Consider the following 25,028-nt stretch of genomic DNA (forward strand, 5'->3'; position numbering starts at 1 on the left):
TTACTCCAGTGTCTCTGTCGTATAATCCCATCTCTCTCTCTGGCTTCTGCTCTGACACCTGCTTATATTCATGAGTTGGTACCCATGTAATCTTGGTGAAATAATTTTCTAGCCACACTTTTGAAAAAGGTCCAATGATGAGTTCTTATATTTTGCAATATAGATAGGCTGAAAATTTTCCAAATCTTCAAGTTCTAGTTCTTTTTTTGCTTAACATTTCCTTCAGTTTATCTTTCTCACTTTTATCATAAGAAACAAGGAGAAACCAGGCTGTGCCTTTACTACTTTGCTTAGAAATCTTGTCTGCTAAATATCCAAGTTCATCACTTTTAACTTCCACTTTCCATACAACACTAGAAGAAAATTAGGAGACAAGTTCCTTCCACTTTATAACAAGGATTGCCTTTCTTCCAGTTTCTAATAACATGCTCCTCATTTCCATCTGAGATCTCATCACAATCACCTTTAACATCCATATTTCTACTAACACTCTCTTTAAGGCAATTTAGGCTTTTTTGTTTTTTGTTTTTTTTGTCTTAAATATGCACCTCCAAACTGTTCCAGCCTCTATTCATTACTTAATTCCAAAGCCACTTGCACATTTTTAGGTTTGTTATAGCAGCATTATATTTCTGGGTACCAAAATCTATTGGTTTGTTATGGCTGTCTTAACAAAATATAGACTTTGTAGTTTAAACAACAGAGATTTACTTCTCACAGTTTCTCACAGTTCTCCCAGGATACTGGAATTCCTGGTTTGATTACTCTTGAGGCCTCTGCTTGGCTTACATTTGATTGTCTCCTTTCTCTGTTCTCACATGGCCTTTTCTTTGTGGGTGTGCACCAGTGATGTCTCTCTCTCTTCTTAGGACAACACCATTTTTACTGGATTAGAGGTCTACCCCTATGACCTTATTTAACCTTACTGATCTCTTTAAAGGCCCTAGTAAAGTCACCTTTGGGGTTAAGGAAACATAGTTCAATCCATAGCAATGTCTTTGTCCCTTTTCTAATTGAAATTTTTTTTGTTAACTGTTGAATTTTGAAATTTGAAATATAGTCTGGATATTAGTCCTTTATCGATTATGTGCAATATGTGCAATATGGTTGCAGATAGTTTTGCCAGTCTCTATTCTTTTTCTTCCTCTTAATGGGGAGAAAGAGTTTTAAATTTTGATGAGATCCAGTTTATTGGTGTTCCCTTTTATGGACTGTACTTTTGGTGTCAAGTGTGAGAACTCTTTGCCTAACTATATAACTTTTAAAAATCTGTCCTTTCGTGTTGAAGGAAAAATGATTAGAGATTGCAAATTATAGATTTTCTTTAGCTAGGGGGAATATGTTGGGAGAATATGCTGGGAGAAGTTTCATTTAGGATAGGAGCAGATCAGTTGTGAGCAAAATAATTTGTTGTGGATTAGGGGGTGCCTGGATGGCTCAGTCAGGTTAAGTGTCTGCCTGTGCCTCTGCCTAGTGTTTGGCTCTTTGTTCAGTGGGGAGCCTGCCTCTCCCTCTCCCTCTGCCTTCCATTCCCCCAGCTTGTGGTCTGTCTGTCTCTCTCAAATAAAATCTTAAAAAAAGTGTTCTTACGTTTTTCTTTTTCTTTTTTTCAGTTTTTCTGTGTAAGGTAGTGATAGTTTTTGTTCTGCACTTTTAAGGATGTTTATATAGCAATTAGTTTTGGGAAATAGGAAGTGTCTATTTTATCTTACATGGTAGCATGGTCAGTCCAAATTGGAAACACAGAATATCCTTACTGAGTGCCCCAATCTCATTCTTCACCGTCACTGCATCGCACTGATTTCAACTTGTAGGTAGTTCTTGCATCTATCCTACATTTTCATTCTTACTACTAACTAACTACTCTGGTTCATCACCTTGTCTTCTCATTCAAGTGTTAAAATTGGCTTTACATAATTCTTTGATTAGGGAGTATCCCTGGGTGTTTGCCCTCATGTTCAAGTTCTTTTTTTTTTTTTTTTAAATTTTTAAAGATTTTATTCGTTTACCCGACAGACAGAGATCACAAGTAGGCAGAGAGGCAGTCAGAGAGAGAGAGGAGGAAGCAGGCTCCCTGCGGAGCAGAGAGCCCAGGACATGACCCGAGCCGAAGGCAGAGACTTTAACCCACTGAGCCACCCAGGCACCCCTCTTTTTTTTTTTTTTTGACGGAGGAGAGGTAGGGATTAAAAAGGGATGGTTTGAGTGAGCCTTTCTTGATGAGTGTTCTTTCTTGAGAAAATAAAATTCTTACTTTTTGGCTTATGAAAATATTTTAGTGGTAATTCAAGAATTTTTCTTTTTTCTTTTTGATGATTAATGCAGAGGAGATTTTTAGATGGGAGAATCTTTATGCCTATGTTCATATAGATATTTTACCCAGAACTGAGGTACAGTTTTATATTTTTGTATGATTGATGAGCTTCATTACAATGGAGCACTTCAATATTTGTAAAGTAGATGAAAATATATATTTAATTATATTTAAGAATGACGTTTTATAATATTCATTATTTCTAATTTTTTTTTAAAAAGACAGGGTTATTTATTTATTTATTTATTTTTATTTATATGACAGACAGAGGTCACAAGTAGGCAGAGAGCCAGGCAGAGAGAGGGAAGCAGGCTCCCTGCTGAGCAGAGAGCCTGATGTGGGCCTCGATCCCAAAACCCTGAGATCATGACCTGAGCCAGAGGCAGAGGCTTAACCCTCTAAGCCACCCAGGCGCCCATTATTTCTAATTTTTAAGAACTGTATTTTAATAACTATATAATGTAAAAATTGAAATATGGAGGTTTTTTCTTATCTTTTATATAGGAATGAAGATCTAAAGCAAATGTTGGAAAGCAACAAAGACTCTGCTAAGTTGGATGCTATGAAACGGATTGTTGGGGTAGGTAAAATAGATAATTTCAATTTTGGAAAAGGGACACGTAGTGATTATATTAAATATATGTTAATAATATATTTAGTACCAATTCAAAGATCCCTTTATATTAACTTAGTATTTCCTGTCTACAATGTTTTGGAAGAACTTTGGAGTGTCACAATTCCAATACTTGAGTTTTGCTTTTTGTTTTTTTCCAGAGCTTGACTTTTAATTCCATCTTTTCTGTGTTCTCAGTTCCCCATCTCTAATATCAAAATTTTTCTCCTCTGAGATAGAAAGAGCTAATCATTTTAAAGACAAAATAACATTATTTACAATATTTTGACTTCCTACTTGGAAGGAGTCTAGATTAGTGAAAGGATTTTCACTAATAGAGATAGAAAGAGATAGAAAGAGCTAATCATTTTAAGGACAAAATAACATTATTTACAACATTTTGACTTCCTACTTGGAAGGAGTCTAGATTAGTGAAAGGATTTTCTTGTGTCATTTAATGGCCTAAAATTGTGAGCAGTCTTCTGTGTTTCAAGTTCCCTTACTACCAATAACAATAACAATAACAAAAAAAGAACATAGAAGTTCTTTTTTTTAAAATTTTATTTATTTATTTGAGAGAAAGAGCACAAGCAGGGGTGGGAGAAGAGGGAGTGGGAGAAGCAGACTCCCCACAGAACAGGGAGCCCGATGCAGGGCTTGATCCCAGAACCCTGAGATCAGGGCCCAACCTAAAGGCAGATGTTTAACTGACTGAATCACCCAGATGCCCTGTATCATAGAAGTTCTAATGAATATTAGTAAGTGTAAGACCATTAACCAGTTTTCAATTGTAATGTAAAATTTAAACAATTTACTAATAAGTTATTAGAGGAGTTCAGTTGTCAGTAAGCTAAAAATATAATGCAGTTTTTAGTTGTATATACAATTTTTAATAAAATGTTTTTGCAGTTTGTATTGTATGTATGCTTTTTTTTTGCATTCAAAGTGAAAACACTGTTTAATTCAGTGACTGTCTAATGCTAAAGAGTTTTGATTTTTTCTCAGTGGAATTAAATTTATAAAACCTTTGTTTCTTATTGCTTCTGTGTTTTTTTTTATCACTACCATTGTTGATTTTATTTCCCACATATTTTTATATAATGTCAAAATGTAATATACTTGTATAATTGCACAAATAAACTCGTATAATAAGGTGACAGCACAACTGAAATAGTATAATGTGACAACACAACTGAAACAATACTGTTTTCCAGAAGGAAATGCTACCAAATGAGACTTTGAAATCTCTTTTCTTTTTTTTTTTTTAAAGGTTTTATTTATTTATTTGACAGACAGAGATCACAAGTAGGCAGAGAGGCAGGCAGAGAGAGAGAGGAAGGGAAACAGGCTCCCTGCTGAGCAGAGAGCCCGACATGGGGCTCGATCCCAGGACCCGAAGGCAGCAGCTTAACCCACTGAGCCACCCAGGCACCCCTCCTTTCTTTTGTTACATATTAAATTCAAATCACCTTTATGAAAGGTAATTATCAGTTTCAATATGTTGTGTTAAAAAATGACTTGTTATGAAAATCAGATTTATAAAAGTTAAGGACTAACTGCATCTGTAGAATTCCTGCTGGTTATTTGATTCTTGAATTCAGGTTTATGTCATTTGGTAATGTAGGGGACATGTTCAAGATTCTTTGTAAATTTTTCAGTTGTAACACTAAGCCGTATAAATAATTGCATTTCTGGACAAGTAGTTTTTGCTTTATATGGGTTTGATAACACACAGATTTCAGTTAACATAGTTGAGTTAAATAATACCAATCCCACAACAACATGGTTCAAATTTCAGTTATAGGGCTTATTAACAGAGTAATTGCATAATGTGCAAACTTCACCAGTAACTCTTAAGTTCACAACTCACTGTATAGATAACAAATATGTATCATGATCAGTGATCAGTTATGTCACTTCTTTCAAAATCTTTTATTGATTTGTCACTGTGTACATTACTTGGTTTATTTACAGACAGCAAAACATGTAGTTGTGTTCCTTCCTTGCTTCCCAGTGAGAAACTCACTTGACATTTTATAAAAATGGATAATGAGAGATTTGGTCAGCAAAGATGAAAATGCAGCAAAGAAATAAAAGTGTTAATACTTGGGATGCCTGGGTGGTTCAGGCAGCATCTACCTCCATTCTACCATTAGTTCAGGTCATGATCCCAGAGTCCTGGAATCAAGCCCTGCTTCTCCCTCTGCCACCTGCTTCCCCTGCTTGTTCTCTCTCTCTGATAAATAAATAAAATCTTAAAAAACGAAAAAAGTGGTAACATTGGAAATGAAAATTAGGTAGTATGTAAATGGAGTTATAGAGAAAGAGCCAAGAGTGGGAATGGTGAAACAGCAATTTTTTGAGAGACACTAATTTATGTAGCTGGAAGAATGTAGTAAAGGTGAGCTTTTCAACATACGTAAGGGAAATGGTTGTGATGAAAGGATGAAGATATGCCAGAGAAAGAAATGGTGCCAAAAAAACTTCACATTAGAGGAACTCTGGAAGATAATTTATAATATTGGAAGTGCCAAGGATTAAATGTTGGAAGGTGATACAAATTTGAACAGGAGTTTGGTAATTCACTAAAACATAGAAAAGATGCTTGCTCTGTATTTTACATGGTGAGAATAGACAAACCCATTTCGGACTACTCTTGCTATGTTAATTTCCAGTGTTTCTAATGTTCTAAATTGTACTATAAATGTTAGTTTAACTGTTTTTCAGCTTCCTATACATTATAACTGAAAGAGTTTTAATATTTTTATAAAAATTTTAAAAGTCAAAGATTGATTGCAAGAGTTATAATTGATTATCAGGATTACTTTGGATGGTTTCAGCTTGGTCTCCTATAGGTTACAATCCCTTACTACCATATAAAGCAAGCACTGCTCTTAATTTCATTAAATTTTGGCTTTTACATTCCATGTAGGAAAAATCATTTCACTAAATCTGAGGATACTGTGGAAATTCCTAAATCTGGAAATGTGGCATTTGGTAATTTTTGAAATTACTCTTTTAAAGTGTTAAATCAACATTGATATTCTCATAATCTGGATTATAAAAAATGTAATTTAGGTATAAATAATGTATCATAAAGAAATGTAAAAAAAGAAATATAAATATAGCCCTATATGCCTAGTACTTAAAGACTGTCTTGTTAAGAAGTTTGCATAAAGGTAAATTTCAAAATTTTTTTTTTTGAAGATTTTATTTATTTATTTGACAGAGAGAGAGCACAAGTAGGCAAAGAGACAGGCAGAGAGAGGGAGAGAGAGGAGGAAGCAGGCTCCCTGCTGAGGAGAGAGCCCGGTGCGGGACTCCATCCCAGGACCCTGAGATCACAACCTGAGCCGAAGGCAGCGGCCTAACCCACTGAGCCACCCAGGCACCCTCAAAATTTTTTTTTTTTAAGATTTTATTTGTTTATTTGACAGAGAGAGATCACAAGTAAATAGAGAGGCAGGCAGAGAGAGAGAGAGAGAAAGAGAGGGAAGCAGGCTCTCCGCCGAGCAGAGAGCCCAATGCAGGACTCGATCCCAGGACCCTGAGCTCATGACCTGAGCCGAAGGCAGAGGCTTAACCCACTGAGCCACCCAGGCGCCCTCAAGTTTGTTTTTTTTAACTATAGAATGATCAGTAATTGAAAATTATTCTTTCACTTTGTATAATACCCTCAAGATCTATCCATTTTGTCACAAATGGCAGGATTCCTTCTTTCTCATTGCTGAATAGTACTCCATTACATCTATGTATCTGTATCACCTTTATCCATTCATCTGTTGACAGATTCTTGGGTTGTTTCCATATCTTGGTTACTGTGAGCAGTGCTGCAGTGAACATGGGAATATAGATATTTCTGAGATAGTGATTTTATTTCCTTTGGATATATACTCTGAAATGGGGTTGCTGAATCATATGATAGTTCAATTTTTAATTTTTTGAGCAGCCTCCATACTGTTTTCCTTAGTGGCCGTACCAATTTACATTGCTACCAATAGTAGAAAGGATCCCCTTTTCTCTACATCCTAGCCATCACTTGTTATCCCTTGTCTTCTAGGTGATGGTTGTTCTGAGAGGCTTGACAGTAATACCTTATTTTCAGTGTATACAATGTTATATGTCAGTTATATCTCAATAAGTGTGAAAGAAGTTATTCTTCATTATACAAGTGTAATATATTATACAAGATTAAATATATATATAAATTTTCAAATAATATTGAGACATAAAAAGTGAAAGTTTCATCCTCTAGATAAAGTTTAGAACCAAATTTCCAAGTTCTGTTAAAATTTGTTTTTAAACTTTGATTAGGATAATATGGAATTAATATATTCCCTTCCCCTTCTAGCTTTCATCTCTCTTTCCCTGTCTTTAATATTATATTTATATTTTGTAGCTTTTATCATAGAGATCTTGTGCATTCCTTATTAGATTCATTTCTGTGTATTTTTAAGTCTTGGTAGTCATTTTGAATGGTCTCCATTATATTTTTAACATTAATTATTAATAGTATATAGGAAAACAAATGACTTTTCTGTGTTGTGCATTAGGTTTCTCAGTGAACTCTCTTCTTATCTCTAACAGTTTTTCAGTATTCTGTGCTTGAACTTTCTCGTTTGATAATTACATTGTCAGGGAGTTATGAGAGATTTACATTCTATTTTCAGATATTTTAAACTCATTTTCTATATGGAGAAAAAACCTACGGCGCTCTATATTGGAACTGCACTAACTCTATAGATCAATTTTGGGGAGAATTAACATTTTAATAGTATTTTGCTTTATGACTCATGATCATGGTTCTATTTCTTTACTTGTTTTGGTCATCTTTAATTTCTCTCATAGGTGTATTATAGTTTTTAGTGTTTAATTTTAAGTTCTACTGTTTTGTTACTGCTTTCTCAAAATACTTTGTGTTTTTGCATACTATTTATTGAGTGATACATTTCAATTTTCAGTAAGCAGTTATTGTTTGCTATTTGCCTTTTTTTTTTTTTAAGATTTTATTTATTTGACAGAGATCACAAGTAGGCAGAGAGGCAGGCAGAGAATGAGAGAGGAGGAAGCACGTTCTCCTGCGAGCAGAGAGCCTGATGCGGGGCTCGATCCCAGGACCCTGGGATCACGACCTGAGCCGAAGGCAGAGGCTTTAACCTACAAAGCCACCCAGGCGCCCCTGCTATTTGCCCTTTTATTAAGTAACTAACAGTTATTTTACTTAAAATATTTTCAGTGAGCTGTTAGAGCAATTATTCATTCACTTTTACTTTTGTCCAGCTTTTAATTTGATTTCTAGTTAATACCATATTCCTATGTGAAAGCTTTTAAAATCATTTAGAAATTTTTCTGTTCGTGTGTGTATATCACACACGTGGCTAGAAATAGTTTCCTGGAGGTCAGTCAGTCAGAATTTGATATTGGCTTCAAAGTTACCTTATTTCCTTCCCTTCTTTCTTCGACAGAGAGAGAAATCACTAGTAGGCAGATTTAGGCAAAGAGAGAGGGGGAAGCAGGCTCCCTGCTGAGCAAAGAGCCCAATGTAGGGCATGATCCCAGGACCCTGGGATCATGATCTGAGCCGAAGGCAGAGGCTTAACCCACTGAGCCACCCAGGCACTCCAGACTTGTATTTTCTTAATGTAAATTTTAAATTTAAATTTCTCTTTATAATTTGTGTATCATGAGCCCTGAAAATGGGGTTTTGTCACTTTTTACAATTGCAGAGTAGTTTTCAGGTCTTTTCATCATAGTTAAAAACATATAAAGATATCTGAATTTAATCTGCCAAAATTTTAAATGTTGGGTATTTAACCACATTATTTTCTAAAATATGTCAAAGTGCTGGCAATGCATATCTGTATCTTTCATAGTTGGTAGTCCTGTGATTCACTAGAGAATCTTTTCAGCAACATCTAACATTGAGAAACCATAATGATACAGTTGATTTTATTATCTTTCTTTGGTGATATCTGAGACTTAGAATCATGAAGCAATGTTTCCAGTGTTTCATGTATTAAGTAAAGTCTCATCTGTGCCACAACATTCTTAGGGAAGAAAAGCTGCCTACCTCAAAATCTTGTGGTCACTTATTACACAGCAGGACTCAAGTTGAAGCACTCATACATTATTTTTCTTAATATTTCTGAAAAATATGTGTCTAATGTTTATAGCACATGTCCATGTTTTATCCTTGCTTGGTGAAATGTAGTGGACCAAGGAGAATTCGAAATGTGTTGTTTCAGACAGTGAATTAGTAATAAGATTTTGTAGCTAAAATACTGATGAGTTGACAATCTGGAGTCCTTGGAGGAATGGAATATTTGTGTTGAAATCCCCAGTGTATTGAATCTTTGATGTATTTTCTTTTAGCAAGCATTAGAACTTGAAGGTCTTCCTCAGATTAGTTTACTTGGCTTTGTAGTTATAGGATAATGAGCAAATCTGAACCTTTCTTTGATGAGAGTCTTAAAATTACTGTAGTTATTGTTTTATCTTATTTCATAGTCATACATGTTCCAGAGTATTTGGTTGGATATTACTGATCCTAAAAAAATTAAAAGTAGTTTCAGAGTTTTAGGTGTTTTTGTAAATATTTTTTTTTTTAAAGATTTATTTATTTGACAGAGAGAGGGGTCACAAGTAGGCAGAGAGACAGGCAGAGAGAGAGTTGGGGGAAGCAGGCTCCCTGCTGAGCAGAGAGCCTGATGCGGGACTTGATCCCAGGACCCTGAGATCATGACCCGAGCTGAAGGCAGCAGCTCAACCCACTGAGCCACCCAGGTGCCCTCTAAATATTTTTTTAAAAGATTTTAAGCCATGGGGCGCCTGGGTGGCTTAGTCGGTTAAGCTGCTGCTTTTGGCTCAGGTCATGATCCCAGGGTTTTGGGATTGAGTCCCACATCGGGCTCCTTGTCCAGCAGGGAGCCTGCCACTCGACCTGCTTGTGCTCTCTCTATGATAAATAAATAAAATCTTAAAAAAAAAAAATAAGATCTTAAGCCAAAGATAAATGCTACATTATTATTGTTGGAAAAATGAGAAAATCCATATAAGAAGAAGAAACTAATGTATAATCTTTACTGTCTCCAGTTAATGTATAATAAACATACTAGTCTAAACCTTTCTGAGCATTGCTAATTCCACTCTTCATTCCTTTAACAAAAATGTTTCAGTTGTGTGTATACTGCAAGGATTCATCTTGTGGTTGATGCTGGCATCTTTTTGTTGTTTTGGGGTTGGAAATTGTGTAAAGGGTCAAGATTCTTCTGCCATGTTGTTAGTCATCAGCACCAGTTCTATAAGCAGGGCTGAGTTTTTAGTAGTAATACACCTTAGTGAGTTTTCTTTCAATTTTTACTCCATTGTTACTTTCTGGGATGTAAATCAGGGATTAGTTCTTTTTCTATTTCTTCATTTATTCTTGAATGCTGATTTTTAAGAGTTGCCTTTGGGAAAGATCTATCTTTTTTGCTTCTCCCTCCCCTTGCCTTCCTCTTTTCCTTTCTTTCCCTTCCCTTCCCCCTTCTGTTCCTTCCTTCTTTCCTTTTAAATTAGCCAGTATTTATACATTAAAACAGTTGAACTTTTAAAAATAAACCATAACATTTAGAAAAGCGCAATTTCTCCTGTTTTTCTTCTTGACTTTAAAGAATTCATGTGGCTTTTGGATCTAGATTATTATTATTTATAGAAGAACATGAACAGCATATGAAAGTCTGTTGTAATGCACCGCATTAACAGAATGAAGGGGTAAAAAACCACATGATCATCTCAATTGATAGAGAAACAGAATTTGACAAAATTTAATAATCTTTCATGATAAAACACTCAACAGACAAGGACTAGAAGGGAACTGACCCAACATAATGCTACAGGCCATATATGAAAAACAACAGCTGCCATCATAGTTTTCATCAAGACTGAAAGCTTTTTTTCTTCAATAAAGACAAGGATGTTTGCTTTTGTCTTTTCTTTTGAATATAATATTGGAAGTTTTAGCAGAGCAGTTAGGCAAAAAGAAGAAATAAAAGTCATCCAAATAGCCAAGGAACTAAAAAGTGAACTAAAATTTCTTTGTTCACAGACAACATGATTTCCTATTTAGAAAAATAAATATTTTACCATAAACTTTAAAAATAAATGAATTTAGCCAAGTTGCAGCATAAAAAAGTCAACACATAAGAATTAGTTGCATCTATACACTAACAATGAACAGTCCGAGAAGGAAATTAAGGAAATAGTCCCATTTACAGTAGCTTCAAAAAGAATAAAATACTTGGGAATGAACTTACCAAGGGGGCAAAAGACTCATTCCTTGAAAATTATTAAACATTGCTGAAAGAAATTAGAGAAAATATAAATAAATGGAAAAATATCCTCAGTTCATGGATTGGAAGTCTTGGTATTTTTAAGATGTTAGTGTTAAAGTGAATATGTATTCAGTGTAATTCCCTTCAAATGCCCAGTGATTTTATTTGCAAAACCAGAAGAATCTATCCTAAAATTCATACTGATCCTGAATAGCCAAAACATTCTTTTTTTTTTTTTTTTTTAATTTTTATTTATTTATCAGAGAGAGAGAGGGGAAGAGAGCGAGCACAGGCAGGCAGAGAGGCAGAGGGAGAAGCAGGCTCCCTGCTGAGCAAAGAGCCCGATATGGGACTCGATCCCAGTACACTAGGATCATGACCCGAGCTGAAGGCAGCTGCTTTACCAACTGAGCCACCCAGGTGTTCCTAGCCAAAACATTCTTGAAAAATTTATAAGTTTCACACTTCCTGATTTGAAAACTTAATTCAAAGCTACAATAATCAGGGGCACCTGGGTGGCTCAGTGGGTTAAAGCCTCTGCCTTCGGCTCAGGTCATGATCCCAGGGTCCTGGGATCGAGCCCCGCATCAGGCTCTCTGCTCAGCAGGGAGCCTGCTTCCTCCTCTCTCTCTCTGCCTGTCTCTTTGCCTACTTGTGATCTCTCTCTGTTAAATAAATAAAATCTTTAAAAAAAAGCTACAGTAATCAAAACAGTGTGGTAATATGACAAAGACAGACCTGATAGAGCATGCAGAAATAAACCCTTACATAATATGATCAAATGATGTTTATCAAGGGTGAGAGACCATTCAGTGGTGAAAGGATAGTCCTTAACAATTTAGAAATCTGGATATACACTTGCAAGAAAATGAATTTAGACCTCTGCCTCATTTTGCCTCATATATGCCTCATATATGCCTCACACATATATGTCTATATATACATATATACATATATATATATATATATATATATATATATATATATATTTATATGTATTATAGTAAACGCAAAATGAATTAAAGACCTAAATGGAAGAGCTAAAACTATCAGTCTTATCAATCTGTATCGATCTTATTAATTCTTTCAAAGAACCAGCTTCTAGTTTCATTAATGTGTTCTACTGTATTTCTGGTTTCTCATTAATTGATCTCTGCTCTAGTCTTAATTATTTCCCTTCTTTTGTGTGGGTTAGGTATAATTTGTTGATTCTCCAGATCTTTAAGGTTTAAAGATAGTTTGTATATTTGGGATTTCTCTGTTTTTCTTTTCTTTTTTTTTTTGAGTGAGGCTTGGATGGCTATGTTTTTCCCCCTTAGGACCGCTTTTGCCATATCCCATAGGTTTTTGGATCAATGTGTCTTCGTTTTCATTGGTTTCCATGAATTGATTAAGTTCTTTGATTTCATGGTTGACCCCAACCTTCTTAAGCAGGATGGTCTTTAGCTTCCAAGTGTTTGAATTCTTTCCAAACTTTTTCTTGTGATTGAGTTCCAGTTTCATAGCATTGTGGTCTGAGAATATGCAAAGAATAATCTCAGTCTTTTGGTATCAGTTGAGACCTGATTTGTGACTCAATATGTGGTCTATTCTGGAGAATGTTCCCTGCACACTTGAAAAGATTGAGTGTTCTGTTATTTTAGAGTGGAAAGTTCTGTATATATCTATGAGGTCCATCTGGTCCAGTGTATCATTCAAAGCTCTTTTTTCTTTGTTGATTTTCTGCTTAGTTGATCTGTTTGTTGCTAAGAGTGGAGTGTTAAGGTTTCCTGCAATTAATGTATTATCAATAGGTCTCTTTCTTTGGTTAACAGTTGGCTTATATAGTTGGCTGCTCCTGTGTAGGGTTCATAGATATTTACAATTGTTAGATCTTCTTGTTGCATAGACCCTTTAAGAATGATACAGTGCCCTTCTGTATCTCTAACCACAGTCTTTTCTAATATCTAATTTGTCTGATATAAGAGTTGCTACACCAGCTTTCTTTTGAGGTCTGTTGGCATGAAAGATAGTTCTCCATCCCTTCACTTTAGTCTGGATGTATCTTTAGGTTCAAAATGAGTCTCTTGTAGACAGCATTCAGATGGCTCCTGTCTTATCCAGTCTACAACCCTCTGCCATTTTATGGGAGCATTTAGGCCATTCACATTGAGAGTGATTGTTGACAGATAAGATTTTATTGTCATCATGTTGCATGTGAAGTCCTTATTTCTATGGATGGTCTCTGTATGTCTCTGTTCGGTATATCTGTTGGGATCTTTCTCCTTCTGTAGAGCCCTCCCCTTAATATTTCTTGTAAGGCTAGCTTAGTGGTCACATATTCTTTCAGTCTCTGTCCTGGAAGCTTCTTACTTCTTATCAATTCTGAATGACAGCCTTACCAGATAAAGAATTCTTGGCTGCATATTCTTCTCATTTAGTACCCTGAATATGTCTTGCCAGCCCTTTTCAAGTCTCTGTGGACAGATCTGACATTATTCTGATGTTCCTTCCTCTGTTCATAAGGAATCTCTTCCCCCGACTGCCCTTAAAATGCTTTCCTTGGTTCTAAAATTTGTGAGTTTTACTATTACATGCCTAGGGGTTGATCTGTCCTCATCGATGTTGAGGGGTGTCCTTTCTGCCTCTAGGACACGATTACTTGTTTCTTCCCCAGATTAGGGAAGTTCTCAGCTACAATTTGCTCAAATATATCTTCTGGTCCTCTCTCTCTCCACCCCCTCAGGGATACTGATAGTTCTGACATTGGAATGTTTCATGGTGTCATTTATTTCTCTAATTCTGTTTTCATGGATTTTAAGCTATTTGTTCCAGGTCTCCTCCTGCTCCTTCTTTTCTCTCAGTTTGTCTTCAGGGTCACTAATTCGTTCTTCTGCCTCATTTCCCATAACTGTTAGAGTATCTAGATTAGATTGGATCTTACGATGCAATACAAAAATGATAGTATTTTTAAGCTCTGCCCGATGTGCTCCCACTTCTGCCCTTAATGAATCTATGTTGCCATTAATATTTTCCTGTAGCCTGACTATTGTCTTCATAGCTACTACCCTGAAGTCTATTTTTGACATCTTGTGTCAATCTATATCCATTAGATCTGCTGGAGAGGCCATTGTCTCTGGGTTTTTTCTTTGTTGGGAATGTTTCCTCCTTGTCATTCTGTTGAGTTGTGGTTGAGGGGATGTGTAGCTGAAAATATCAACCACTACCTAGGCAGGGTGCACCCTGGGAAGTTTCAGAGCAATTGGAAGTCACTGCCAAAAACAAAAACAAAAACCCAGCCAAAATGAGCCCCAAGAGTAAGATTTATAAAGTACGAAAACAAAAGCAAGCAAACAAAAAGACCGATAAAAGAAGAAGAAAAACCCCCACAAAAACCCCAAAATAAAAAGAGGGTGGTGATGGGAAGGTGGTTGTAATTCTTCGATGTTGGGGAGGAAAGGTATTTCAGTTCTTCCTGGGACTATCTTGTTATCTTTGTTAGAGAACTCAGCTTTCCAGAGATACAGTGAAATTAAAACTGCTCTATATATAAAGGTAGTATTGAAGAGGGAAAAAAGGGACTACATTAAAGCTTATATCTATATATTTTTAAAAAAGGAAAAAGAGAAAGTGTATGTATGAAAAAGTTCAAGTTAAGAAGTTAAAAAGTTACTATGGAATATGTTGTATTAAATACCTATTTGAAATGGTAAGTAGGTAAAAAAATAAACAAGAATCATGTGAAAGAATTTAAAAAAAGAGAGGGAGAGAAAAGTATCTAAGAAATATACAGGGTGTGAGGCAATGCCAGGAGCTTAATACACTGTTTGCCTGGTGATGGGATTTTATAGTTTTATGGGGACCCAATGGATGTTTTGTGCTTGTTTCCCCTTTTCAGCTTGTCTTTGCCGGGAGGGCCTGCTGCATTGTTTTTCATTCAATCCTGCTTGGGTATAGTTGCCCTTCCTCCTGTAAAGGGGCTGGGTTCTGTGGAAACTGGTTTTTCAGGCTCTTGTTCCCTGGTGGCTTTTTGGGCCTTTTCAGAGGGTCAGAGCCTCTGTCTCAGAGAGAAGACACAGCCTGCTCTTCTCTGAATGGTCCAGAACACACAGACTCCCCCTCTGCAAACTCCGTCGAATACTATAGCCTCCCAAAGGTGATGCGCACCGCCAGCGACCATCTCAGTGGTCAGCCAAGGCCCCTTGCTTATTTCTGTAACTCCATAACACCAAAACTGCAAGTGATACTGGTCTGGGTGAGCCCGGTCCTCGCAGCTGCCGTTCTGGGACCACTGACCCGATTCTGCTCCAGGTCCTGCCGATGGTCCTGGGACCTTGAGCTTAGGCGCTGCATGCCTCTTGCTGCCAGGTCCCAGCAGTTGTCCCTTAAAACCCTTTTTTCTGTTTGAGTGCTGTTATCAGTCCTTTCCCATCTTGCAGCCACCGGCCCCCAAGCTATCACTGGTCCCCAAGTACAGGGCACTTTTGTATTGGGTAAGCAATGGCTTGCTTCTGGTGGCTACCTCCCCCATCTGTTTATCCTCCGATATCCTTCTGTGTGATCCCAACTTCGTCCTTTGTACCTTTCGGCTAATGATACTCTGCCCCCATAGAGATCCAGAAATGTGTAAGCTTACATCTCAGTCTGATTTCATGAATATTCAGAGTGCTCTGGTAGTTATCCAGGGAATTCAGGGGACTGATTGAAATAGGTTCCCCTAATCCTCCACCATCTTGCCCCTTCTTTCAGAAACCCACTTTTAATACAAAGATGCAGATTAAAAATATAAGGATAGGAAATATATACTAGCAAAATACTAAACAAAATAAGAGGGCAGCTCCCATCTCTACCCTAGCACTTTCCATTTCTCATACAGTTCCCCCCCCCCCAGTACTCTCTTTTACCATCTCACATATTAAATTTATTTATTGTCCCTCACCCCCATTAGAAAGTAAGCTCTAATGGGCAAGGATTGTGTACTGTTCACAGTTGTATCATCAAGGCAGTAGTCCCTGGCATGTAGTGCTCTCCCAGCAAATATTGTTAAATGAATTTGACTATAGGATTTTTTTCTTCTGTCATCTGTTAACATTTTTTTGAATAGTGAGTGTTCTGTAGAGCATTTGGGGAATCCTTAGGATAGGATCTCTGACTTCAGGTAGTCATTGAATAATTGAAACAATGGGCCCCAGAGAACATTTGGTCCCTCTCTCCTTATTTTATAGATGAGGGAATTGAGGGAGGTGTAAAAATCATTCAAAGATGTTTTAGCTGCAGTATTTTGTGAACTTTCTATACTACTCAGCAGATTTACAAAATACTTAAGTGAGAGTACCTGGGTGGCTCATTTAGTTAAATGTCTGCCTTTGCCTCAGGTTGTCATCCCCCTCCTTCGGGCTCCCTGCTCTGGGGGGAATCTGCTTCTCCTCTTCCTCTCTGTTTGCGCTTCCCCCCACTTGCGTTCTCTTTCTCTCTCTCTCAAACAAATAAAATCTTTTAGAGAACCCAAAATACTCAAACCATAATATGACGGGTAAGGAAATAGAATATAGAAAGACTAGCTTGTATTAAGGTATTTTTAAGCTATCCTGTAGAAAGGTCTTATTGGGAAATTGCTAGCTAGGATTATAATGCTCAAAATCTCAGATAGTATATTTTAAAATGTGTCATAAATTTATAAAACTAATAGTTTCCATAATTTTTGGTAGTTTCCTAGATATAGTGTATAACAAAGAAAGAATCTTTTTCCAGGAAATTATCCTATAGTTTAAACTTTATTTTGTAGCTATCAAAGTCTTGACTATTAATAGATATAAAGATATTCTGGGAATGAGAGTATAGGAAATGGGGATATAGGTAGACATACCAATAAATTAATAGAAATAAAACGTAGCACATAGAAACTTCCAAATGGAAAATGTGAATTAAGAAAATTCTAGAGGAAATTAGAATTAGTTGACATGGTAGGCCAGGTATTAGGAGATGACTCAGGAAGGGAGTGTGATTAGAATTTGGGAGGAATGTGAGGAGTAAAAAGAATTGAGTTGGGGTTGTGACACGAGTAAAGGCATAGAGAAGCCAGAGAGTGTTCTGGTAGTGGTACATTTTTATTTGTCAAAAGCATTTGTGTAGAACAATAATGATTTATGTGCTTAAAAGGGATATTACAAACTTTGAGGGCATTTAATATTAAGTTACATGGTTTGGATTTTTTTTTTTTAAGAGTTTTATTTATTTGAGAGAAAGAGGGCATGAGCAGGGAGAGGTGTAGAGGGAGAATGAGAAGCAGTGCAGAGAGCTCAGTGCAGGACTTGATGCTGGGACTCTGAAATCATGACCTGGGCTGAAGGCAGAGGCTTAACTGACTGAGCCACCCAGGTGCCCAACAGTTTAGATTCTTAGGCAGTCAGGGGCTTTTGAAATCTTTCCAAGTGGCTGACTTTTATAGTAGTGTTTTAAGCTTGTGAAACTGTCAGTGATGTAAATTTGGACAGGAGCAGGAGACTGTTAGAAAAAGTCCTTTCTGAGATGATAGTGAAGTATTTTAGGATAGTAAGAGTGAGAAAGGATTAATGTGATTGTATAAAAAAATCACAATGAAACCTAATTATTTTGTAGATTTGAAAGAGCCCAAGATAATTCTTTGGTTTCTGGTATCTGGGAAAATTGGTGGAAATAGGAAGTTAAAGCATGAATGTCATTTTATCAATGAAAAATAAGTTTGGTTTTAGACAGCAAGTTTGAGATGAAAGAGGTATCTAATGATGTCCAGTTATAGAAGTGGAGCTAGGGCTCAGAGTTAGGGCTAGAGTTTGGGAAATTGATCCCCATAGTGTGTGAAAGTTAAGTCCAGAAGGTGAATGAAATGTTAGTAGTTTTAGAGATTGTAGATTAGTATAGCCTGAAAAGATGGTGATGCCCAGAATTTTAGTGGGCAGAGAAGAGGACTTGGTGAAGGGAACTTTGAAAGTAGTGGTTGGAGAAGTAGGGGGACCCGTGAAAAGAAAGCCAGGGGAGAAATAGCTTGTTTAAAATAACATTTATTCCGCCCTCACCCCCGCTTCCATTGCAAATGTAGTATAATTTTAATATAAGAACCTGGGAAATAAAGAATAGCATAAATATTTAAAAAGTATTTATGCCCTCATTAGCCAGAGAAAACTACTGTAAATATTTTATTATATGTCTTAAACTACTATGTATTTCTTCTTTAAAGTGTCTATGTATTTGTATATTTATATTGTTACAGAAGTCATTGGTTCTTGATGCAGGCATTTAGATGAGTAGTAAGATAACTCAAAAAGACTTCAACTTATTAATTCCATAGCTTATTTGCTGATTCCATTTTCTAAATATTTAATGTATGTAGAATTTATGTTTTATTTTCACATGACTAATCTAAAAAAGGTTTCAGCTCTAATACTCTATTTTTATTCTTCAGATGATTGCAAAAGGGAAAAATGCATCTGAACTATTTCCTGCTGTTGTGAAGAATGTGGCCAGTAAAAATATTGAGGTACTTTTTTTTTTTTAATATTCTATTCATTTATTTGAGAGAGAGAGAGAGAGAGAGTGAGTGTGTGCACATGTTTGCTGAGCCAGTGGGTGTGGGGTTGGTAAGTGCAGAGGGGGAGGGAGAGAGAGAGAGAGAGAGAGGGAGGAGGGGAAAGAATTTTAAGCAGACTCTGTGTGAGTGTGTAGCCTGACCCCACAATCTCGAGATAATCACCCCATTAAAACCAAGAGTCATGTTCAACCAGTCATGTTAACAGGCTGAGCCACCCAGGTGCCCCTTGAGTGCTATTTTGTTTCATAGTTTTCATGATTCCTTTTGTTGTAAAACAATCATACTTTTCAGTTACTTAGAAATGCAGCATAAGATCCTTATGTATCACTAGATTTTTTTGGTTATAATTTAAATGTCCATAATCTTAAATAAATAAATAAATAAATAAATAAGCAGTATTTGGATTTTTTGGATGGAGAATCTGAAAAGTAAATTGAGATTAATTCACCTTGGTGAATGATAGCAATTTATTGTGTAATCTTAGAAACCAGTTTACTTGAAATTCTGCCCTAGGCACTTAAATTCAAGATCACACATACTGCATGAAATGGACCTAAATTCAGGCAGAGAAGGGCAGTGTTTGAAACCTAAGTTATTATTTTCCATTATCATTATCATCCCAAATGTAGTGTTCTTTTTGAAACATTTTAGCTCTGGTATACCCTGACTCTGTACAGCAGGAGGAGGGCAGAGGCAGGATGCGTTGTGAGCCTTCAGTTACTTGTCTCTGTGTGGGTTTGTAAGTGGTGTTTGAAACAGGAATTCAAAGAACTTTGAGGCCAAGGTAACGTTGGGTCAGATGGACTAATAACTTTTGATAGAGTACAAAAGAAAAATAAGTGCCCATTGAGTAGAAACTGTTGAGTAGGATGAGTAGGATGAAGAGTTCCATGACAGGGATAAGAGATTGATCTGAGCAAATGGCTTGTTTTTAAAAGAATACAAGGTAGTAAGGAAGAGGATTGAATGACCATGTCTGTCATTCATCTCACTGTCAACTGATGTGGTAGTGATGATCTGGAGGATATGTTTACTCAGTAGAAAGTAGTGATATGCGCATGAGAATGAAAATGCCAGCACACATTCTTCCTCTTTGCCCATTGCTTACAACTGTGAATATCAACTGTGGGGAATGTGCTTGGCTCTGTTTTTGAGTCTGGAAAGTTTGACGGAAGGGGCAATCTCCACTGGAGAATATCTTCAAGGACTTAGTGACATCAGGGCAGATGCTTTAGGTGGAAATAGGTGGAGTATAAGAAGTAGAAATTAAGAATATAAGGGAGTTTTTCCATAATCAAATATTGATATTACTATTAAAGCTGTATCTCTGTTTTACTTATTTAGTAGGTGCTTGCCCTAGGGTATACAGTGTCCGTCTTTCTCCTACTGCAGCCTACCACTAGGATTTATAATATACATCTTTAGGTTATCACTATCTACTTTCAAGTAACATTATAAGACTTCACATATACTTTGAAACCTTATGACAGTGAACTTCCTTTTCCCCTTCCCATCTTTTCCCAGGTTATCATGCATTTTACTTTTAATTAGCAATAATCGCGCCTCGGATAAACCTCATTGGCTACGATACTGCCACTGCGCAAAGCTAGCATTTTACTTTTAAATATGTTAAAACTTCCTAAAAATATATGATTGTTATTTTTTTTTAAAGATTTTTTATTTTATTTATTTGACAGAGATCACAAGTAGGCAGAGAGGCAGGAAGAGAGAGGAGGAAGCAGGCTCCCGAGAGCCCGATGTGGGGCTTGATCCCAGGACCCTGGGATCATGACCTGAGCCGAAGGCAGAGGCTTTAACCCACTGAGCCACTCAGGCGCCCCTATGATTGTTATTTTTGCTGTAGTCAGTCATCTTTTTAAGATTGTTGAAATACAGTTAACATGCTATAACTTTTAAAGTGTGCTTTGAGTGATTTATAGTGTATTTACAGAATTGTGCAACCATCACCACCATCTACTTCCTTCTATATTTTTGTCACTTCAAAAAATAATCCTGCTCTCATTAGTGGTCACTCCTTATGTCCCCAGCCCTATGCAACCATTAAATCTCCTTTCTGTCTATGGATTTGCCTATTTTGGGCATTTCATATAAGTGAAGTCATATAATATGTGACATTTTTGTCTGGCTTCTTTCACTTAGAATGTTTTCCAAGTCCATTCATTATGTAGTGTGCATCAGTACCTCATTCCTCTTTATTGCTGAATAATAATCCATCGTATGGATGTACTGAGTTTTGTATATTCATCCATCAGTGACACTTGGGTTGTTTCCACTCTTCAGCTCTCATGAATAACACTACTATAAATACTTTGTACAAGATTGTGTGTGAACCAGTGTGTTCATTTCTCTCTTATGTATCCCTTGCAGTGATATTGCTAGGTTTTATGGTTACTGAATGTTTTCTTGAGGACCTGCCAAACTCTTCCACAGCAGCTGTATCATTTTACATTTCTATCAACAATGTATGTGTTATAATTCTCTCCACATGCTCCACATGCTTACTTTTCTTGATTGGAAAAAAATACTTTCTTTTAGAGTATAGCTCTCCTAGATGGTATGGAGTGGAATCTCATGGCTGCTTTTGCAGTTTTCAGTTTGCATTTGTCTAAGAAAAAAACTATTGAGCATCTATTGGCCAGTTCTACAGTCTTTGGAAAAATGTCTATTCCAGTCCTTTTACCATCTTGTAATTGGATTGTCTTTCTGTTGTTTATTGTTGGAGTTCTTTATATATTCGAAATAGTAGACTCTTATCTGATACATAATTTGCAAATATTTTCTTTCATTCTATGGTTTGTCTTTTCATTTTCTTGATGGAATCCTTCGAAGTGTAGACATTTTCAATTTTGATGAATTCCAGTTCATCTGTTTTTTTTTTTTTGTTAATGCTTTACGTGTCATATTTAAGAAATGGATGCTTACTCCAAAGCCATGAAGATTTATACTTGTCTTTTTCCCAAGAGTTTTATAGATTCAGCTTATATATAGTGCTATGATCCGTTTTGAGTTAATCCAGATGCTTAACTTCAAGGACCGAAGATTTATACTTGTCTTTTTCCTAAGAGTTTTGTAGATGTAGCTTTTATATATGGGGCTGTGATCCACTTTAAGTCTCCATGGAACTACTGATTTGCTTTCTGTCATTAGAGAATTGTAATTTTTAGAATTTCTTATAAATTAAACTATACAGTTTGGTATCTGTTCATTTGACTTCTTTTACCTAGGAATCTGAAATTTGTCTATGCTATTTCATGTGTTCACATTTTGTTCCTTCTTTGCTGTAATCTGATATTTCACAATTTTAAATTTACCTCTTGAAATACACTTGAATAATATGCTCTATGTGGTGATATATTTTAATTTTTCAAAAATTTTTTCTTTTCTAATTATCTGGGGATAGATCAGTTGCATTGTCTGGAAAATGTATATTTAATTTTTAGAAAATAGTGTATAAGTTTTCCAGGGGAAAATGAAATGAACCATTTACATCCCCACCAGCAATTGTATGGGAGTTCTAGTTGGTTCACATCCCTTCCAAGACTTGATCTTCTTAGACTCTTTTTAACATTAGCCACTTTGGTAGGTATTTAATGGTATTTCATTGTGCCTTTATTTACATTTTCTTACATTTAGTGATGTTGAGCATCTTTTCATGATTCATTGATTAGTCATCTTTCCTCTAAACTGTTTAACTCTTCAGCCTGTTTTTAATTTTTTTTTATTAAAGTGTAAAAATTCTGGTACCAGTCTTCTGTCAGAAGATGGTTATTTATTATTATTTATTTTCTCTTGGTGTGTGGCTTGCCTTTTTCTTTTCTTAATACCTTTTAAAAAACAAACATTTGATTTTGATAACGTCCATTTTATCTGTTTTCTCTTCAGTTATACTTCTTTTTTGTGTGATCTGTTTGAGAAATCTTTGCCTAACCTAATGTCAAAGATTTTTCCTGTATTGTTCTTAAAGTTTAATGGTTTTAGCTGTTCTATTTAGGTCTGTGATCTATGTTACTGGTATATGATCCACAGGTTCTATGATTCACTGGGAGGATTCATAAGACTCAAGATATAGTCATAGCTATGATTTAGTATAGTCAAAGACATAGCAAAATCAGGCCTTGAAACAGTTGCGTGGGGAGAAGTCCAGAGGAAATTAGATGCAAGCTTCTAAGATCCTTTCCAACTGATTTTCCCAGTGACAATTCCTCCAGCATCAGTTGTGACAAAAAGTGTCAAGTGTTGTTCACTAGGAAGGCTCATTAGTGACTCAGTGCCCAAGTCTTTCACTGGGGGCTGTTCATGTAGTCGTTAACTGCCTGGCAAGTACCAAAATTCCTGTCTCCCTAAAAGAAAGCAAATGTTAGAGCATAAACCATATTGTTGGTACGTAAACCATGCTTCTTAGTTAGGGAATGTGGGAATACCCCTGAGATTCAAGTTCCTAGATGCCATTAGGCCCAACTTTGTAAGCAGACTTTCTAAGGATAGCAGTCTCTGGCCTCCTCTATTAACTTTTCACTGTGCAAAGAGTTTTTAAATTAGAGTTTGCGTGTGATATGAAGTAAGATTTGAGATTTCGAGATACATTTTCCTCCCAGATATTTAGTTGTACTAGTATCGTTTTTTAAATTAACATCTAATGTATTATTTGCCCCTGGGGTATAGATCATCAGGCTTACACATTTCACAGCACTCACCATAGCATATACCCTTCCCAATATCCATAACCCAGCCACCCTATCCCTAACAAACCCCGCCCGCCGCAACCTCAGTTTGTTTCATGAGATTAAGAGTCTCTTAAGGTTTGTCTCCTTTCTGATCCCATCTTATTTCCTTTTTTTAAAAAGAAAACTATATCTTTTCTGCCTTGAATTATCTTTCCATGTCTTGTGAAAAATTTTTGATCTTATGGATGCAAGTGTATTTCTGGACTCTGTTCTGTTCCATTGATCTGTTTGCCATACCACACTGCCCCGTTTACTATAGTCTTGAAGTCAGGTAGTATAAACACTCCAGTCTTGTTTTGTTTTTTAACCTTATTTTGGCTAATTTGGGTCCTTTGTCTTTTTATGTAAGTGTTAAAATTAGCGTGTCAGTTTCTTCAAAAGCCTGTTAGAATTGATCTTGTTTGCATTGAATTTATAGGTCAGTTGGGAAGAATTGCCATCTTTACTGTATTGTCTTCCAATCCTTGAATGTGGTCTTCTATAATTACCTTTTGCAGTATCTTGTAGTTTTTGGTATACAAGTTTTGCACGTACTTTAAATTTAGCTTTTAGTAGTTTTAAATGCCTTTTTTTTTTTTTTTTTAAAGATTTTATTTGAGATAGAGAGAGCATGAGCACAAGTATCCCAGGACCCTGGAGCATGACCTGAGCTGAAGGCAGACACCTAAAAGACTGAGCCACCCAGATGCCCCTCGAATACTATTTTAAACAACATACATAGCCTTTTAAATTTCATTTCCCAATTGGTTATTGCTAGCATACAGAATTCATTTTTCTATATTGATCTTGTGTCCTTGTTAAAGTCACTTTTTAGTTCTGATAGCTATTTTATAGATTTCTTTGACTTTGTTACATAAATGATCATATCATGTACAACTATAATTTTCTTTCTTTTTTTAAAAAGATTTTATTTATTTATTTGACAGAGAGAGACTCAGTGAGAGAGGGAACACAAGCACGGGGAATGGGAGAGGGAGAAGCAGGCTTCCTGCCGAGCAGGGAGCAGGATGCGGGGCTCGATCCCTGAACCCTGGGATCATGAACTGAGCTGATGGCACACACTTAACAACTGAGCCACCCAGGCGCCCCTAATTTTAGTTTCTATTCTTTTTTTCTTGTCATATTATACTGAGTACAGTTTACGTTACAGTATTGAATGGAGGTGATGAGTATGGTTATACTTGCCTTACTTCTTATTTGGAAAGCACTAAGCCTTTTCCCATTGATTATGATATCAGCTATAGGTTTCTTTCTTTCTTTCTTTTTTTAACAAGCTGTCTGTAATCATGTTGAAGAGTTCTTTCTATCCCTAGTTCGCTGGAAGTTTTTATAGTGAATGAGTTTTGAATTTTTTTCAAGTGCTTTTTCTGTAAGTGTTGAAATTATCATATTTTTTTCTATTTTTTTGGATAAAGTCAATGACGGATTAATTTTCACTTATTAAACCTTTTTATTCATGGTATATTAATCTTTTGTCTATATTGTTAGACTTGATTTG

The 25,028-nt window shown here is 36.1% G+C and overlaps 1 protein-coding gene across 4 annotated transcripts in view; it reads left to right on the forward strand.

Annotated features, from left to right (window-relative positions):
• AP3B1 (adaptor related protein complex 3 subunit beta 1) overlaps positions 1-25,028 on the forward strand; it is a 344,581-nt gene that overhangs the window by 91,181 nt on the left and 228,372 nt on the right. For 3 of the 4 annotated variants that reach the window (XM_082724772.1, XM_082724770.1, XM_082724771.1), the window contains 2 exons: positions 2,819-2,894; positions 18,660-18,734. In XM_082724772.1, the coding sequence (XP_082580898.1) occupies positions 2,838-2,894; positions 18,660-18,734 (132 nt within the window). In that variant the 5' untranslated portion in view covers positions 2,819-2,837. The remainder of the gene's footprint in view (positions 1-2,818; positions 2,895-18,659; positions 18,735-25,028) is intronic. The other variant, XM_082724773.1, reaches the window with a different exon arrangement.

Source organism: Mustela nivalis (assembly GCF_964662115.1).
Source record: "Mustela nivalis genome assembly, chromosome: 3".
Lineage (NCBI taxonomy): Eukaryota > Metazoa > Chordata > Mammalia > Carnivora > Mustelidae > Mustela > Mustela nivalis.